This window comes from Ostrea edulis, chromosome 2 (assembly GCF_947568905.1).
Source record: "Ostrea edulis chromosome 2, xbOstEdul1.1, whole genome shotgun sequence".
Taxonomy (NCBI): Eukaryota; Metazoa; Mollusca; class Bivalvia; order Ostreida; family Ostreidae; genus Ostrea; species Ostrea edulis.
The window spans coordinates 44,762,773-44,775,928 of NC_079165.1; the positions used below are offsets into that span (position 1 = coordinate 44,762,773).

At 35.8% G+C, this 13,156-nt stretch overlaps 1 protein-coding gene across 12 annotated transcripts in view; it reads right to left on the reverse strand.

The window, feature by feature from the left end:
- Positions 1-8,428: 8,428 nt before the first annotated feature.
- LOC125679359 (tensin-1-like) overlaps positions 8,429-13,156 on the reverse strand; it is a 45,501-nt gene continuing 40,773 nt past the window's right edge. For all 12 annotated transcript variants that reach the window (XM_056154177.1, XM_056154175.1, XM_048918530.2 and 9 more), the window contains 2 exons: positions 12,590-12,658; positions 8,429-11,002 (listed from right to left, as the gene is read on the reverse strand). In XM_056154177.1, coding sequence (XP_056010152.1) covers positions 10,858-11,002; positions 12,590-12,658 — 214 coding nt within the window. In that variant the 3' untranslated portion in view covers positions 8,429-10,857. The remainder of the gene's footprint in view (positions 11,003-12,589; positions 12,659-13,156) is intronic.

Sequence of the window (13,156 nt, forward strand, 5' to 3'; positions counted from 1 at the left end):
TATTGATTAATTATCCTTCTTTGAAGTATGATCTATATATTTGTTTTTAAATTCTAAATATTTTGGACAGCGTTTTAGTACGGCGTCTATTGTAGAGTTCTACAGGAACCATCAGTGCGGATGTTAAACTCCCGATGTCCAATCATGAATACCGTAGGCGTATTGTTCGCCAAGTTCACCCATCTTCTTTAATGTCGAGATCAATGTAATAGCCTAACGAAAAATATGATTATTGAGTTTATTCAATTATTTATTGATTCACCAAACATGTTGGCATACAATCATGTTACACAATATGAGATATATAATGACAATAAACTAATTACTAACAGTTCATTTACATATATGTAAATACAAATATATATTTGATATGTACCTGTGATATTAGACTATGTATGCAATTTAGTATTGCATATTACATAAATTAAATGTAGTTATAGCACTCTACTTTTGGTGCGCAATTCAAAACATTCATCTAAAAATTCACAAAACCTTTTAGCATGAACTACATTGACAGGGTTGCATAGTACTTTACAATGGTTTTTATTTGATGTATCATCGTCTGAATTGTAGATGTTCAAAGGGTAATATTTCTTTCTTATATCTTTATACATGAAGCAGTCATAAAAAATGTAACTCATCTTCAACAGTAGTTTTACAAAACTGACAAAAACGACATTCTTTTGGAATACATGGTTTTGAATATCTACCAGTTTCAATTTCTAAAGGGTGGGCAGATATTCTTAGTTTTGTTAATCTAGAGCGTACTACTTTCGCAATTGGAAATTTCAAATGGTCTTGTAATTCATAGTTCTTTCTAATTTTACTGTAAAATAGCAATTTTCCATGTTTAGAGAATTCGGTATTTTGCAGTTGCATGTTAATATTATCAATATAGTAATTCTTCATGTAATTGTAAAATGTGCTTTTATCAATATCCAATGATGGAAGATTTAGCTTATTTCTTAACTTTATTATTTTTCCTTGCCAATTTTCCTGCATGCCAGTATTATAAAGGTTATCATCTTCCAGTTTAGCAGCCATAAGTATTGGATTTTTAATACCATTTTCATCATCATAACTTTTTAGTTCTTTTGTAAAATTTGAACATAGAGAGGAGAGCTTTAAAGCAGATGGGGAATGTTCCTAGTTCATATTTGATGGCTAAATTTGAAGCTTTTTTCTATACACCCAAAATGTCTTTAAATATTAAGTGCTGTATTTTTTCAAAGGGTAGTTGGTCACAATTGTTAATGTTAATATTAAAGTCTGAAATCCAAATCTCAGAACCATATAAGATGATAGGTTCAATAAGAGCAGAGTAAAGTTTTAAAAGAGTTTTTACAGATAATTTATCATAAAAGGGCAAGGAATGTTTAATTGCATAAAAAGCTTTCCATGCACGGTCAGCTAGCTGTTCAGCTGCATATTTAAGTTTACCATTACAACTGAAAATAATTCCCAAATATTTATATTCATGTGTAAGATGAATTATTGAGTGATTATAATAAAAAAAATAGTGTTGGGCTGTGTCAATTTTCTTATTTGAGAAAATCATTGCATTAGTTTGATTAAGGTTAACAGTTAATTTTTCCTTCATGCAATATTCTGAAAGACAGTCTATCGAAGTTTGAAGGCCTTCTTTTGTAGTTGAGAGGAGAATTAAGTCATCTACAAAGAATAAATGACCAACTTCAACATTTTGAAGTCTAGGTGGGTTTGTGTTAAAATTCATAAGTTGTGAGTAGAAATCATCAATAAATATATTAAAGAGAGTAGGGGAAAGGTTATCGCCTTGCTTAACCCCACGCGTAGCCACAAATGGTTCACTATTATCTAGATTCGTCTTTGCAGCAATATTTAGTGTTTGAATACATGTGTTTTATGAGATTGTAAACTTTCCCACCTACACCTTTTTTGTATAGTTTGGTTAACAAAGAAGTTCTATCAATTGTATCAAAAGCTTGGGTGAAATCAACAAAACATGCATATATGTTTTGTTTCTTGTGTTTTGAATATTTGTTGATAAGAGTTTTTAAGATAAATATGTTATCTGTAGTGCGATGATTCCTCCTGAATCCAAATTGGTAGTTACTAAGTAGTTTATTTGTTTCTAACATTTTGAGTCGTTACAAAAATTACCAAGAAATATTTCCTTTTTATATAAAGTGGTAGAATTCATAAACATTGAATTTGAAAATTCCGTCTATTATAGAGTGCCAACTTGTCACTTTCTCTGGCGGTAGCCATAGAAATTTCCGCCACTCTCTCTCTCTCTCTCTCTCTCTCTCTCTCTCTCTCTCTCTCTCTCTCTCTCTCTCTCTCTCTCTCTCTCTCTCTCTCTCTTCCAAAACGAAAGGGGTGCAACCCCCGTAATCTCACTCTCCAATGATTTATTAGGTCACCTGAATTCATTCAGGTGACCTATTGCTATCTGTTTTTGTCCGTCGTCGTTCGTCGTGCGTTAACATTTGAACATTTTCAGCTTCTTCTCTGAAACCCCTGAACCAATTTCAACCAATTTTGGCATATAGCATCTGTGGGTGGAGGGGAACAAAAATTGTGAAATTCGTGGTCCCTGCCCCCCTGGGGCCTGAGGGGTGGGGCAAAAACCATCAAAATGAGTGTAATTTAAAAAAAACCTTCTTCTTTACTCCTGGACATCAAGAAGCCAAACTGTGGACATAATTATAATGAGCGTTGAGCCCTCTACCAAAATTGTGAAATTCATGGCCCCTGGGGCAGAGGTTCTTGTGTTAGGGTGGGGTTCTATTGGTCATATAGTGAAAATGTAGAAATTCTTTGAAAATCTTCTTCTCTGTCTCTGGGTATTAAGTAGACAAACTAATAGCATGGTAATGATGAGCAAGGATGCCTCTTTATACCCCCCGCAACAAGTTGTGGGGGGGGGGGGGGGTATACTGGAATCGGGTTGTCCGTCCGTCTGTAGACGCAATGGTTTCCGGGCTCTAAAGCATTATCCTTTCCACCTACCGTAACCATATCATATATATGGACTACCCATGGGATGAAGATGTTCCCTATCGATTTTGGGGTCAAAAGGTCAAAGGTCAAGCACACTGGACATCGAAGTAGCAATATGGTTTCCGGGCTCTAAAGTGTTATCCTTTCCACTTACAGTCACCATATCATATATATGGACTACCCATGGGATGAAGATGATCCCTATCGATTTTGGGGTCAAAAGGTCAAAGGTCACGCGCACTGGACATTGAAGTAGCAATATGGTTTCCGGGCTCTAAAGCGTTATCCTTTCCACCTACAGTCACCATATCATACATATGGACTACCCATGGGATGAAGATGTCCCTATCGATTTTGGGGTTAAAAGGTCAAAGGTCATGCGCACTGGACATCGAAGTAGCAACACTCAGAAAAGAGATAGTTTATACCTATTACCAACACCCTTTGGGAGATTGGGGTAAGGGGGGGGGTATTCTTAGTGAGCATTGCTCACAGTACCTCTTGTTAAAAATTGTGAAATTCATGGCCCCTGGATCAGGGGTTCTGGTGCTAGGGTGGGGCTCTATAAGTCATAGTGAAAATGCATTATTTCTTTGAAAATCTTCTTCTCTGTCCTTGGGTATTAAGTAGACAAACCAATAGCATGGTTATGATGAGCAAGGATGCCTCTTTCAAAATTGTGAAATTCATGGCCCCTGGGTCAGGGGTTCTGGTATTAGGGTGGGACCCTATTGATCATATAGTGAAAATGCATTTTATTTGTTTGAAAATCTTCTCCTCTGCTGCTGGGTATTAAGTAGACAAACTAATAGTATGATAATGATGATCAAGGATGCTTCTTTCAAAACTGAAATTTATGGCCCCTGGGTCAGGGGTTCTGGTGCAAAGGCGGGGCTGACCACATAGCTATTCAATGTTTCTTCCATCCAAAAGTAAAATTCTTATATTTAAACACAAATTTAATTCAAACATTGGAAGGTTGTTACATGATACTCAGGTGACCTATAAGGCCCCTGGGCCTCTTGTAGTAACATGTATGTGTAAGAGCATTATTGTTTATCAAATGTGCTGTTAGTTTACAAAGTTATATAAATGTTCATTCTGAAAGGTGAAGTTAACGAACAGTGATCAATCTCATAACTCCTACAAGCAATACAAAATAGAAAGTTGGGCAAACACGGACCCCTGGATATACCAGAGGTGGGATCAGGTGCCTAGGAGGAGTAAGCATACCCTGTCGACCGGCCACACCCGCCGTGAGCCCTATATCTTAATTAGGTAAACGGAGTTATTCGTAGTCAAATTCAGTGTGCCAAGAGCCCAAGAACGGTCTAACAATCGGTATGAAACCCGTCAGATAGCATTTGATCCAAAGATAGGTTGTATTGGCAAACTAGATCGTTATAACGACCATAGAATTTGCGACATGCTGACTTTAAACGAGACTGTTGGAACCCCTGCATATCAACTTTTTTGTCAGTAGCCTCCTTCGATTTAAAAAACTAACCATACGCAGAACAAGCTCTGCGTATCGAATCAGTTGAGAGATATAAACACCATATGCTGGTGATAATGGAATATTGCTACATAAGTATTGAAAGTTGACGATGGAGAAGCTGAAATAATCCCGTTTGTCACAAAGTTGAGTTGTTAGTTTGCCGAAAATATCTACTCTCAATAAAATATCTAAGTATGAAGCAGAAGTGGACGACTCTGTGGTGTCTTTTAATTCGAGTTCACTGGGATATATCGAATCGACATATGGATGAAAATTATTATTGTTAATAGATAATACGTCGTCGATATATCTAAATGTCGAATTGAAGGCCAAAGGAAGAGATTTTTTCTTCTCACGTAGAAATTTTTCAACAAATTCTGTATTATAGGAATATAAAATCAGGTCATTTAACAAAGGAGCACAATTCTTGCCCATGGGAATCCCAACAAACTGTTGGAAGACCTGATCACCAAAGACCACGAAGATATTGTCAATGAGGAACTACAGCATATTTTTATTTCAACTCCAGAGTACTTGTGCGTGGAATCAGAGTGGCGTTTAACAAAGTAATTTTTTGGATGACTGATCACTAGATAGGAATATTTGTTTTTTTCCATTTTTGTTGAAGAGGCAATTGTCTGTATGTCAAAAAGTGTAGTCTTTAATTTATCGTGCGAAATGGTCGTGTAAAGTGTTGAAAAGTCATACGTTTTGATGTTGTTGATTTGAAAAAAGTTTTGCGATTTCAAGTTTACTAAAAGTTCTGTAGAATTTTTTAGAATCCACATTTGATGTACACCAATTCTGGCATATGTAGTCGCACAGTACGTTTGAAGTTTCTCCTTCGCAGCTGTTAATATTTTCGCGAGGAGCAAAGATAGGGGTTTGGTAGAACATAGAAATAGAATTATACCAAATATCGACAGATTCATGCAAGGGAAAATCTTAATGTGACTTAAAATACCAAAGTATGAGGCACGTAGAACCAAGGGACTGTCCCTCCACTCTTCGGACAATGTTCATTTTCCGTTATTTTTACATGTCCAGTCTTTGGCACGCTGTTTTTCCTTTTCGTTATTACAAGTTTATTGGTATTTCGGATTTCCATGGCTTGGGCATCACAGAAGAGACATTGTTTGTCGAACTGCGCATCTGGTGCATCAAAATTGGTACCGTATTTAAGTTTTACATGCAAACTAAGATATATTGGTGAATTGGCAACTACCCCACTCTTTTGGTGGTAGTAAATCCCACTCCTTTGGTGATAGTAAACCCCACTCTTTTGGTGATAGTAAAGCCCACTCTTTTGGTGATAGTAAACCCCACTCTTTTGGTGATAGTAAACCCCACTCTTTTGGTGATAGTAAACCCCACTCTTTTGGTGATAGTAAACCCCACTCTTTTGGTGGTAGTAAAGCCCACTCTTTTGGTGATAGTAAACCCCACTCTTTTGGTGATAGTAAAGCCCACTCTTTTGGTGATAGTAAACCCCACTCTTTTGGTGATAGTAAACCCCACTCTTTTGGTGATAGTAAACCCCACTCTTTTGGTGGTAGTAAAGCCCACTCTTTTGGTGATAGTAAACCCCACTCTTTTGGTGATAGTAAACCCCACTCTTTTGGTGGTAGTAAATCCCACTCTTTTGGTGATAGTAAACCCCACTCTTTTGGTGATAGTAAACCCCACTCTTTTGGTGATAGTAAACCCCACTCTTTTGGTGATAGTAAACCCCACTCTTTTGGTGATAGTAAACCCCACTCTTTTGGTGATAGTAAACCCCACTCTTTTGGTGGTAGTAACCCCCACTCTTTTGGTGATAGTAAACCCCACTCTTTTGGTGGTAGTAAACCCCACTCTTTTGGTGATAGTAAACCCCACTCTTTTGGTGATAGTAAACCCCACTCTTTTGGTGATAGTAAACCCCACTCTTTTGGTGGTAGTAAACCCCACTCCTTTGGTGGTAGCAATGAATGGTAAAACTGGACTGAAGGACGAACAGAGCCCCTTCCATCCAATTCAGGAGTATGCAGTTTGGGCAAAAGATACAATTTTAGGTTCCTTTTCTGCTTGTTAATTTTAGAGGACAATTTCTCCTCCGACTGTTCCAATACTTGGAAAAACGATGCTACGTGTTAGCGTACTACTCTAAATCTTTCAAAAATAATCACTCAGCAGTACGAAGTAAATTGTTGTTGAAATTGGCAACCACCATGTAAACTATGTGGCGGCCGCCAGATAGATTAAGTGGCGACCACCAATTAAATTAAGTGACGGACGGTCATTAATCTAAGTGGCGTTTGCCACATAAATTAGGTAGCGACTGTCAGTTAACGAATATTCTATACTCTGACACCTTGATGTATTTACATGTAAGATAGACTAGTGTGTTGGGAAACCATTATTTTAAATTTTATTCCATATTCTACGTATAATTCGCGATAGCCATGTTCACAGTAGCTGCAGAACTGTAGCTCTCCGAGAAATTATTGGGACAGACCTGTCAGATTTTCTCGGAGAGCTGTAGTTCTACAGCTATGTCCATAGGATATCTCTCATCCCTAAATAAAAGACAAAACAAAAAGTAACTGAGAAATAAATAACATATCAGCAACTAAGTTCATCTCTCTCTCTAATATCAATCCCATACACTCGTTGTGTATGCAAATCGCAAATCTATGTGCAGTTTATGTACCAACATGACTTCCCGATTCTACAAATTTGCAAAACTCGGACCAGTAAGTCATACAGTATAAGGACTCATGCACAATATAGGGTACAGATTCTACTCAGATACTTCCCCTTATTGAAGATAGCTGATTGGCACGGGCTAAGGGTGCCGCGGTCTGTACAACGAAGTGACGTCCTTACTGTAGGAATACAAATGGAGTTCATCGTTTTGTTTCCCCGAGTTATAAAAATGAAAGAAATTTTACTACTATTTGGAGTATTTTTGACAAGTGTACACGTACATCTGCGGTCGTTTACAGATATTACGAGTTGACCCATTGAAATAGTCGTCCGCATTTAATGCGTTTTCATGGCGAGCATACATGTCATGTGCATAAGTTACAGTAGTATTTATATATTTGATTGATTGATTGAATATTGTTTAACGTCCCTCGAGAGAATATTTCGCTCATATGGAGACGTCACCATTGCCGGTGAAGGGTTGCAAAATTTAGGTCTACGCTCGACGCTTACGGCCTTTGAGCAAGGAGGGATCTTTATCGTGCCACACCCACAGTGACACGGGACCTCGGTTTTTACGGTCTCATCCGAAGGACCGCCCCATTTAGCCACTTCTCACGACAAGCAAGGGGGTACTGAGGACCTATCCTAACCCGGATCCTCACGGGAATTTGCAGTTTGCTTGAAGAATAATGAATGGCATAAATTAGATATTTCTGTGTTTATTGTGTAAGTGTGACACATTTACTGCAACTATACCTACAGCCATGTAAAGAAAAACTTAATAAAAAATTATTTAAATCTTTTAGAATGCTTTACTAATGTATGATATTTTTATTGTAATTTTGACGGCATTGCGTGGTGTTCTAAAACGCGATTTCATTTGTTTTTGATACCTATAAATTGACGCGTTACCTGTTGAGGCCATCTGCACAGGTAAATCGGAAACACGGATGTATAGCAAAGCTCGTCCCCTTATACACCATGCAAACCCAGACACATATAATAATAGAATATTTATCCAATACGGAGGATAAGCAGAGAAATATGGCGGACACCAAGAATTCTACCATATTTAAGAATTCACGTCAGCTTTAAAGTGGATAAAAATATTTGTTGCTATCCATAATTAGGGCTAGTAATTCAAAAACACTATAAGGTTAAATTTAACCCCATAAAAACATTTTCAAATAATTTGCAAGTGGGACTGTGTCCAATGTTTGGTAATGCAGACCTCTTTCATAAAGAATAACAATATTTGCACACTAAAAACAAAATTTATTGCATACATATTGAAATAGTACAACAAAGTTAGAAAGTGTATGTATACCATACCCTGTGCAATCCTTAGCCACTTGCAACATGCACTTCGATAACAAAATCTACCTTAGTACAGGTGGATCCAAAGGAGTGGATAGACTTAATGTATTCTACGAAAGATGTTCTGTAGCACACTACGAGACACATTTGGATCCATCTCTGAACCTGACTAACAAAGAATTTCCACTAAAACACAAACTGCTTACCAGAATGGAATATCATCATAGGATTGTACAGGGCTGCTAGAGTTCAATTTTCAAAGTTTACTGGGGGTATTTTATTTGAATGGTTTGAGGTCATTCAGATCTAATGTCTCGAATGATTGCAGTAAATATATAAAAGGACCTAACTACTCTAGAAGTACATGTATTCTGAAACGTACATTGACAATGATTATACTGTTTTGCTATTAGCTACTGATGCGCTCAGATTTGAGGAGCACTGTGTAAAACTAAGGTAACACGGGTACAAAATATGTATACATATAAACCATTTCCAAGGTAAAGCCGAAAACACTAAGTACAGTTTTATATATATAAAAGCACACATCTCACGCACACACTTATATTACATATACTCATGCATGAGATAATAGCACCCTAGTCATAGAACTCCTGCTGCACTGAATCAGTCACTTGAGTTCAACGATTATTAAAACAGTAAAAATAGCAAAACTTTCCAAATTAAATATTTCAAATGCAGCAGTGAATTGGCAAGAAACCAAGTTCCTACACTTTATATTCAGAATTACTCACATAGTCCAAATCAATTATTGAAGAAAAAAATCGAGATTTTGTTAAAGGAAATATCATTCTAAAATATCACATTATTTGAAAATTGACATTTCAATCTTAGCTACCATAGGAAACATACAACACAAATGTCTGGCTGTGAAGAATGTGGAATTTACTACGATAAAGATATTGTGTTATGAAACAAAGTCCATCTTAAAACTGCAAAAACCTGTATTATGTTGTAATGTGCAAAATATTTTTGAAAAACTTTGTTCAAATGCCCAGAACATTTCTACATTTATCTCAACATCCATCAAGTAAGCATTTAAGACAATTGTCAACATATGGTTTTCATAATCATAGGTAAACTGTCACTTTGTATGTGTAGGAGGGGGGAGGGGCAATAAATATGTTGGACAACCTCTAGTAAAGTTTATTCATTTCACACCCAATGTATACAACTTTTATATATGTACACAACAGCTAATTGCATATGATATATAAATGTAAATAAAACAATACACTGTACAATGCAGAAATCTAAGACAAATATACACCAAGGTTCAGCAGTGATACTTTGCCTTATGAACACGTTAGGCAATATTTTATAATCATTTTAATTCAATACCGGTAAATAATATAAAGTAGACCTGGAAGGAGAAAAATAATACAGATCATTTCTAATTCATTTAAATCACATTTTATATGGAGTTGAATACAACCTCGGACGAGAATAATCAATGTATAGGGTTATCAACAATTATAACAAGTGAAGTTTTAGCACATGAGTGGACTATATCATTAACAGTGTAAAAGAATCGTCTACAAAATAGCTTGTTTCATATACATGATTACAAATACCCGATCAAGAACAAGTAAGTCTGTATGCCAACATCAGCAATTGTGGAAGACACTACAGTCCAATTAACAGAGCAATCAGTCATAATTAACAGATCAATTATTCCAAGTACAAATCCACTTTCTTGTAATAAGTCCAACAGCAGCAAACATGCTGTAATGGTAGGCAATAAGCATTACAATGAACTAACAACAAACAGTACACTGTACATTTGCATAATGATTCATGATATGATCACAATGATATAAAAACTTGTAGCAAACAGTTTTATTACTATAATGAAAAATACACTTATAATGTTTAAAACATACATGTTCAAACAATAGCTATGAAATAGATGACAAAAGGATATTTCTTTTGGGTTTATATTTCAGCATTACTGTCGGTAAATCACATTATTTACTACTTAAAAATCATGTGGTTTAAATTGGGGTAAAATTTTTAAAATCATTCAACAATCATATGAATTCATACATATAATGCATATAAAAATATACATTTATAACACGCATACAATATCAAGACGCACAACACTCTTGTATGAAAACGACCTCTTACTTTCTCTTTATCAAAATCCGGATGGGTGTTAATTGTTTTTGTGAATTCTTTGCTCTAAGAACCTCTACAGTTCAGATCATTAACTTGAATAAATATTATTTTAGCAGAATGACAAAATATACAATTAAAGCTATCTAAGCACTGATCATATACAAGAAATATATCAACATAAAGGAGGGTTAGAAAGTAAAATGCCAAAGAAAATTTAGTTCTCTTCAATCTTTCTTCCCTTGACCAATCATAACTTTTGTTACAAAATTGACAATAGCAGATGCTGGCTGACCAGGATCCAGTTCTGCAAACAAATGGCAGGTATTGTCATTTCCACCACTTTGCTTCTTTGCCACAAAACCAAAAATTCTGTAAAAAACAAAACAAATGACATTAGCACTCTAGTTTACCAAATACTTGCAGCAAAATTGTATTTAGAAATATGATCATCAACACTTCTTCTATTTCTTTTAGCTCACATGAACTGAAAGATCAAGTGAGCTTTTCTGAGATCAAGTGAGCTTTTCTGATCACATTTTGTCTGGCATCAGTCTCTCCGTCCATAAACTTTTAACATTTTCAACTCCTTCTCAAGAACCACAGAGCTCAATTCAGCCAAACTTGCCACAAAGCATGATTGGGTAGAGAGGATTCAAGTTTGTTGAAATGAAGAGCCACATTCTTTTTAAGTGGAGATAATTAAGTATAAATTATGTAGCATCATCTAAAAATCTTTTCAAGAACCACTGGGCCAATTTCAAACAAACTTGGTACAAATTATCCTTCCAAAGGTAAAGGGGATTCAAATTTGTTCAAATGAAGGCCCATGCTCTTTCCAAAGGGGAGAAAATCTTCTAAATAATAGCAGGTCAATGATTAGTCATATTGATATGCAAGCATGAATTTAGGTTTGTTCAATTAAGGGGCCCTAGAAGAAGGGTGGGGCCATAACAGAAGATGAAAGTCTGATATGGGAATACACAGGAAATTAAATCAAATTCTTTTCTGAAATTCAAAATTAGCAGGACCACACTAAATCATATCAAAATGCAAATGTGCCCAAGTTAAATTCTGTTGATTCAATTTTTTTAATGCCCCCATGACTAAATTCGGGGGGTGGTGATATTGTTTTTGTCCTGTCTGTCTGAAACTTAAACCTTGCTCACAACTTTGGAATGGTGCGTGATAGGGCCCTCATATTTTCACTCCTGGTGATATCAAAACTTTTGACTTTGACCTTTGCCCTACTTTTAAGAAAACTTAACCTAGGCAATATCTCCAGAACTATTAAAGGTAGGGTTTTCATATTTAGTATATAGATTCCTATGGCAAGAAATTTCATTTGATGCCATGACATTTGACCATGTGACCTTGGCCTTGAAGTTTGACCTGAATTATAAAACTTTTACCAAAACAATAACCTTGCTCATATCTTTTAAAAGGTTAGTGATACATCTTTCATATTTCCTGTATGCATTCCTTGTGACAAGACCTTTCTTTTGGTACCAAAATTTTTGACCTTTGATTTTGACCTACTTTTGAGAAAAGTTAACCTAAGCAATATTCCCTGTGCTGTTTAAGATTTTGTACATAGATTCCCTATGGCAAGACTTTACATTTCATACCATGATTTCTTATCTTGTGAAATTGTAGCATGGTTATAGTGACCCTAGGTTGGGGCCACAATATAGGGTCAAAATTTTTCATGGGAATAAAAATTGCAAAAAATCTTTTAAAAATCACAATAGCTGAACAACACCAGGGCCAAGGTGACTCATGTGAGTGATGTGGCCCATGGGCCTCGTGTTAATTATCAGGTTAAACACTATTAGATGGGCTTATTTCTCAACAAATGTGCATCAATAAACATGCACTGGAGACATAGTCTTCATAACCACAATGCAGTACTATCAACATTTCTAAGTGTCATTTTTCTGCTACTCTGTGACAACTTACTGTTTTCCCTCTGGGTCCATCCCACAGTAAGTGACAGAAGATACAGGGTAATGTCTTCGAAAGAACAGTCTGGAAAAAAGACTCATTTGTTAGTGTGAACAAACAACTTTTTTCTATCACCTCAATTATCGTGTGTTTGTGTGAACCATCATGGTTTCATAAATTTCTAAAGCCAATGAATTTCCAAGATTACTCAAAAAATACATTGCTCTGATGGTCTTTATTAGAAAAATTGTACTTTGTTGATCATTTGATGCCATAGACTGACACAACCAAGAAAGCAACAAAATATGGCTATTCAATGAGAAATGGTAAAATCAAAGTGCATTTGGTGACAATGCAAATATCTACATTTAATGCAAGGTGAAGACTTTTTATCAAAATTGCATCTTTCTCAAAATATAGAAAATTTGGCCCTACAGAACAAAGGCTTTTACAGTATGTACTTTCTGCAGAAAGTTTCAAATTTTCCTCTTGTATTCCAACATAATTGATGCAGGTAGGCTTAAATCTTGTTGTGGGTACATATTTGGGTATGCTTTCACATCAAAAATATGTTTGAAATTC